The sequence below is a fragment of the Buceros rhinoceros genome, unplaced genomic scaffold, assembly GCF_000710305.1.
Source record: "Buceros rhinoceros silvestris isolate BGI_N320 unplaced genomic scaffold, ASM71030v1 scaffold10360, whole genome shotgun sequence".
NCBI classification, from domain to species: Eukaryota; Metazoa; Chordata; class Aves; order Bucerotiformes; family Bucerotidae; genus Buceros; species Buceros rhinoceros.
The window spans coordinates 1-5,359 of NW_010389015.1; the positions used below are offsets into that span (position 1 = coordinate 1).

The 5,359-nt window shown below is 39.5% G+C and overlaps 1 protein-coding gene across 1 annotated transcript in view; it reads left to right on the forward strand.

Annotated features, from left to right (window-relative positions):
* The first annotated feature begins 424 nt into the window (after positions 1-424).
* Positions 425-5,359, forward strand: part of TDP1 (tyrosyl-DNA phosphodiesterase 1) — a 22,538-nt gene continuing 17,603 nt past the window's right edge. The window contains exons 1-4 of the mRNA XM_010132480.1: positions 425-971; positions 2,462-2,505; positions 3,043-3,098; positions 4,139-4,235. Coding sequence (XP_010130782.1) covers positions 425-971; positions 2,462-2,505; positions 3,043-3,098; positions 4,139-4,235 — 744 coding nt within the window. The remainder of the gene's footprint in view (positions 972-2,461; positions 2,506-3,042; positions 3,099-4,138; positions 4,236-5,359) is intronic.

Here is a 5,359-nt window from a genome sequence, read left to right on the forward strand (position 1 = left end):
CCGGAAAGAGCGGCCCTGACGCTCAGGGCTGCGCTCCTGTGTCTCGTATGCAGAGCGCGCTAGCGTTAGGGTCGGTGTGAGAAATACCTGTATGTCGCACATTAGTCTTCCGAGTTTTGAAGCGCTTTCCTGTACGTGCCGCTGTCTTGGCCCGAGTTCCATGTGCAGATTTCCACACTAGCTGCTCCCCACTCGATCGTCGCCCTCATTGCACGTGTTTCTTTGTTTCCTGGGCACAGAAACAAATAAGCCTTGTACGCTGTGATGTTTTTCCGAGTCAGGAGTTGCATGGAGATTCTGCTAAATAGAAAAAGCAAAGCTCCCTATTAATAAGCAAATGGAAGCTAGGAAGGGAAGCAGACTTGACCATGGCAAAAATGACCAGTTTTTGTTTCATATTTTGTTTTTTTTAAATGCTAGGAACATGCTTCAGGAAGGTGCATACGGAAAATGGACAGTATCTAGCAGTGATGAAAGTACTGAGGAAAATTCTGATGGTGAAAAACCATCTACATCTTCACTGTTGGGTGCTGCACGTGGCAGAACAAGTGGGCCACAGTATCCATGCTCTGAAGCTAGGAAAGCTGCTCACAAGAGAAAAGCTTCTCCCCTGAAGTTCGGTGATAAAAGTTTTACTACAGATGTACCTCCAGCAGGAAAACAAAGAACAGGCCAAGAAGGCTTAGGCTGGTGTCTTTCTAGTAGTGATGAAGAGCCTGAAGATCAGGAAAAGCATGCCCACAGAGAAACACTGAAAGAAGAAAAAGGCGATGCACCTGAAGAACATCCTCTGAATCTTCGCAAAGATGATGAACTCTCGGAGAATCAGAAAGTAGAGGAGTACAATGAAGTGCTCAGTGAAGCACAAGATACCTGGGATTTGCTGAATGGAGGGAATGTTTTCAGGTTTTTTCTCACTAAAGTCAGAGGGATTGAACAGAGCTATAATTCTGGAGCCTTGCACATAAAAGGTGAAAAGTGGCTTCTTCAGAAGGGGGTTTTTAGGATACCTGTTTGCAATAGAATGCTTATTTTTAGTTTGTGGATGTTTTAAAATGCATGTATTCCTTGGTGTAGCTGAGGCTTCATATTCTAAATGTCTAAAAGTTGTAGAAATTGGTTCTTTGCCCTTCTCTTTTAGAAGTATAGGGTATAAGGCATTCATTTGCTGATACTGATTCTGTTGTAACTTCTGAGTTATGTTGCATACATCTAATGGGCATTTAGCCAAGGCGGGTCTTACAGTGCTGCCTATTGCTCCTTTCCCTGTGAGTTAATCTAGGGAAAACTGCTTGCCTTGTGACTCTTAAAGGGATGCTTTTCCTGGGTGCCTAACCATCTGCTGTGAGTAGGTGTTGGCATTTGGCTTTATGCTGCTCCGTGCTCTGGACCTAGTAATTCACTATTACCAGACAGTACTTCTGAAGTCTGTGGGTGGAATTCGTGGGCCATTTCAATTCAGTTAGAAGTGAGTGTAAGTCAGAATGGAGTGAGGTCTTCAGTGTATGATACTGATGCTTCAGGAATGCTGTGTAGTTGTAGTTTGATGCAAGGGGGAACAACTTGGTGCACGTGTGAACATCCTCACACTCAGAAATTAAATCTCATACATCAGGAGACAGAGTTGGAAACAAGCATTAATAAGAGATTTATGCAGTAAAATGAGGCACGGAAACTTTGTACTTTGAGGGGGAACAATTGACTGAAGACCTATCTCGTAAGCTGTAGCTTTCTCAACCTGATGTGCTCGCTGTGAGCATTGATTGTTGATGGCAGCCTGGCGTCAGAGACCTCAGTTGCTATACTGCCATATGTCTTTATCTGCCTTGTGAATTCCTTGTGGCCTTTGACCTGTTCTCTTAGGAGTAGTTGTCCTGCCCACCACCTGAACTGGTGGAGGGGCTCAGGTTTTTGTTTGCTTAACCTGCAAAGCCAGATTTCTGTAGAGTTAGGGAATTAAATATTTTGCCTATCCGAGAAGGTATTTATAGGATATGTTTTCAAGTTGCTGCTGTGCTTCAGTTATTGAGGTTATAAATCCTCAGTTGGATTAGTTTTCTGTGTTACCATGAACGAACTAAGGATACACATATCCTGCAGTCAGTCTGCAACAGGTAAGCCTTTAAGCATTAACTCTGCCCTGCCTCAGTTCTTCAAGCCCTCTATAGGGGAGAGAGTAGTTTGCTGCCTCTTTCTCCATATGATCTTGGTCTTTCTCCTGAGTTTTTAAAATTTGTTTTCTGAGTGGGTTAATGCTTTTTATAAACCGTAAGGACATAAGGGCTTCACAGGTGAATCAGTGACTTGAATGTTCAGAACAGTAAACTTAATTGTGAATGTCTCTGTTACACTGTCTGTGAACAATCTGGTACTTGTGTTATGGTAGTTATCAAACTGTTCAAGGCATGAAATGTTTACTTGAACCTCTTTTTACTCATTATGCTCTTATTATTTTTAATAGATATTTTGTCTCCTCTTTTTGGGACTCTCATATCTTCTGCCCAGGTGAGTTTTCTGCTTGCCAAATTGGTTTCATTTGCTTATTTCATTTTATTAACCTTAATCTTGATAATCTATGTTTGTGCCATGTAGCAAATATTCGCAGGGAACTTTGTTAAAATACAGAGGAAAGTCTAAATTTTAGTTTTCAACTGTATAACAGTATCATGAAATATAAAAATCATCCCATGTTCTGCTTAGAATTCAGGCAATTAAAGGACTGCTTTCTCTCCTCTTTTTGGGGTATGTGCAGCTGAAAAATGCATATTTTTGTGCATGTAAATTATTTTCTTCAAAGAAAAAAACCTTGCAATCTAGGAATGATTCTTTTATGGTGTAGAAGCTTTTGCTGTCATTCATAGTATAAGCATGTGGCAAAGAAATAGTTCTTGAACCAAACCTTTTACCTTATGTGTATGTAATTTTTTTCTGTGTATGCTGTAAATGGTATTGAGTCAGGAAGCTTTTTTGCTGCAGTTCATTATTCTGACAAACTCTGCTTTTTCTTTCTAATGAATCTGTTTTATTTTGCTTATGTACAAGTTTAACTACTGTATAGATGTGGGATGGCTCGTAAGACAGTACCCACAGGAATTCAGGTATGTTTATTTTACAAAGATGAAATGATACAGCTTTCAAATCATTCTGTTTGTGCAAGCTCCTGTATAAGTGAATGATAAACACTTGTTCGCAGATGGAAATTATTCTCAATTGTGTGTGTGTAGTCTCTTGTTTTGCCTTGTGCTCTTACTCCACAGCTGTAGCTTTCTATTGATTTCTTGCCTCTTTTCAAGCCTGTTAAATAATCACAGTTCGGTATGGCTTGTTTCTGATTTTTGTTAACACTTAGGAGGTCCCGTTGTGGGCCACGATTACAGTGCAGTAGATGACCTCTAAAGATGGAACAAGAAGTTTTTTGTTATACAGATTACTGAACCAAGTGCAAGGTAGTGCAAGAGAAAGGAGGTGGTGTAGGAAGGCTGCAAGAAAACTATGTGAAAATTATCAGGACGATATGTCATGGGTATGATGTGGTTAGAGTTGCTGGATATTGTCATGAAAGCAGTTCTTATGTTTGCTTAGAATTCTGATAATTGCAACCTACTGCAGATAAAATGAGTGTATGATGTACAGTTTTATCTTCTTTCTTTTTTTTGCATTTTACTGGAAATGAGCAGAGTATTGGGAAGTGAACTCGAAACTACTGCCAGAATAGACCTAGCCCTCTTCTTTTCCCTCTCATTCTTCCCATTTTCTCTGTAAGGTAACAATGATTAAATTGTTTTAGATCTGCACTGTGTATATTAGTATTTCTGAGAGCTTTTATTGTCTGTTTCCAGCTATACAGACAGGAATTCCTTACAAGATCATGTATTATTAGTTTATGTTTTGGTGTCTGATTTACGCCATGCTTCCTGTTTTCCTTTTTTATTCCATTAAAGTTTTCTAGTGTCTTTCTCTTAGAAGTTGTATTGTGGTTACAGCTTTTTTGAATTTCTTAATAAGGTATATAGGTTTTAGTGCCCACTTCCTGCTGGGCTGTCAAATTTCGGGGCCAGAAGCCATAGCTACATGAAGAATGGTTTAGACTGATTACTTATTCCCTTGATGTTTTAATACTAATCTCCTTTTATTTAAGGAAGAAGCCATTGTTGATAGTTCATGGTGAAAAGAGAGAATCCAAAGCTGAACTGCTTGCACAAGCACGCCCTTATGAGAACATTAGTTTTTGTCAGGTAATTAAAATTTGTATCATCCTTGACGCCATCTGTTGCATTCAATCTTATTATGGATTAAGAGACACACCTTATATGGCAAGTTAAGAATTTCATGTTATGCTTCAAGGAATATACTTTCCAGGAGCATATGAACATGACAGCTACGTTCCTGATCCTCTGTGACTGCAGTAAACTGTCGCTACAAAAGGATTGTACGGAATGGCTGCCCACAAAACTGTCATGGGTCTCACAGAAGAGCTGTGCACCTTCTCTGCTAACATGTTGCACTCAAAGTCTTGTAATGGCTGAAAAAGAAACACTTTGGTGCAAAGTGCAGAACTTAGCCCTAGTGCCTCTATGATATTAAGTCTCATCAGAGGCTTGTTATTCATCCAAATATGTTTTACACAAGAAAGCGCTGTCACAACTAGTCTTCAAAATACTGTTAAAGCTGCTATGAGCGCAATTCCCAGCACATTCCATTTTCTCTCCGATGTTACGCTCACTCTTGCTGTCCCTGAGTCATAGAGTTCCTGGCTTCAGGTGAAGGAGGGATGTGGTTATGGCAGTTTGTTGGTGTTTTGCTGGGTAGAGTATATTATATATTATTGATTATGGGGATATCTTACTCTTTGTTAGGTGGAGGGTGATCTTATAATTTTCTTCCTGTCAGGTAACATTGAGCTTCTTATGTCTGCTGTATGAATGCCAAACGTAGTGAGTTCTCAAGGCCAGAATTTCTGGGCTGCTGTGTGCTATGCTGATTAGGTGTTCGCACTAAGCTGCGGAGTAGCAACAGTTTTAATTAATATTTCAAACATACAATAAATTCATGGTTTTGGATGTAGTGTTTCCTTTTCACACACAAGAATTTGAAAGTAGTATGTCCCATATGATAAACTTGTCACTGTAGTTAATAGTAAATAGCAGGGGAAAATGGCATTTTTGATGGTTTTCCTATTTGAGTATACTGCTTCAGATTCTTCTGGTAGTCTACGTGCATTCTGTTATGTTAGTGCCCCAAATTAAATGAAAATATTTTAATATCTTCTACGCCAGTATTAACTACATGCCGTGTTGGAGGCATCACTGGCTAAAAGTACCTTCTTAACACCTGTAATGTTTCATGTTTCGTTCTTTCC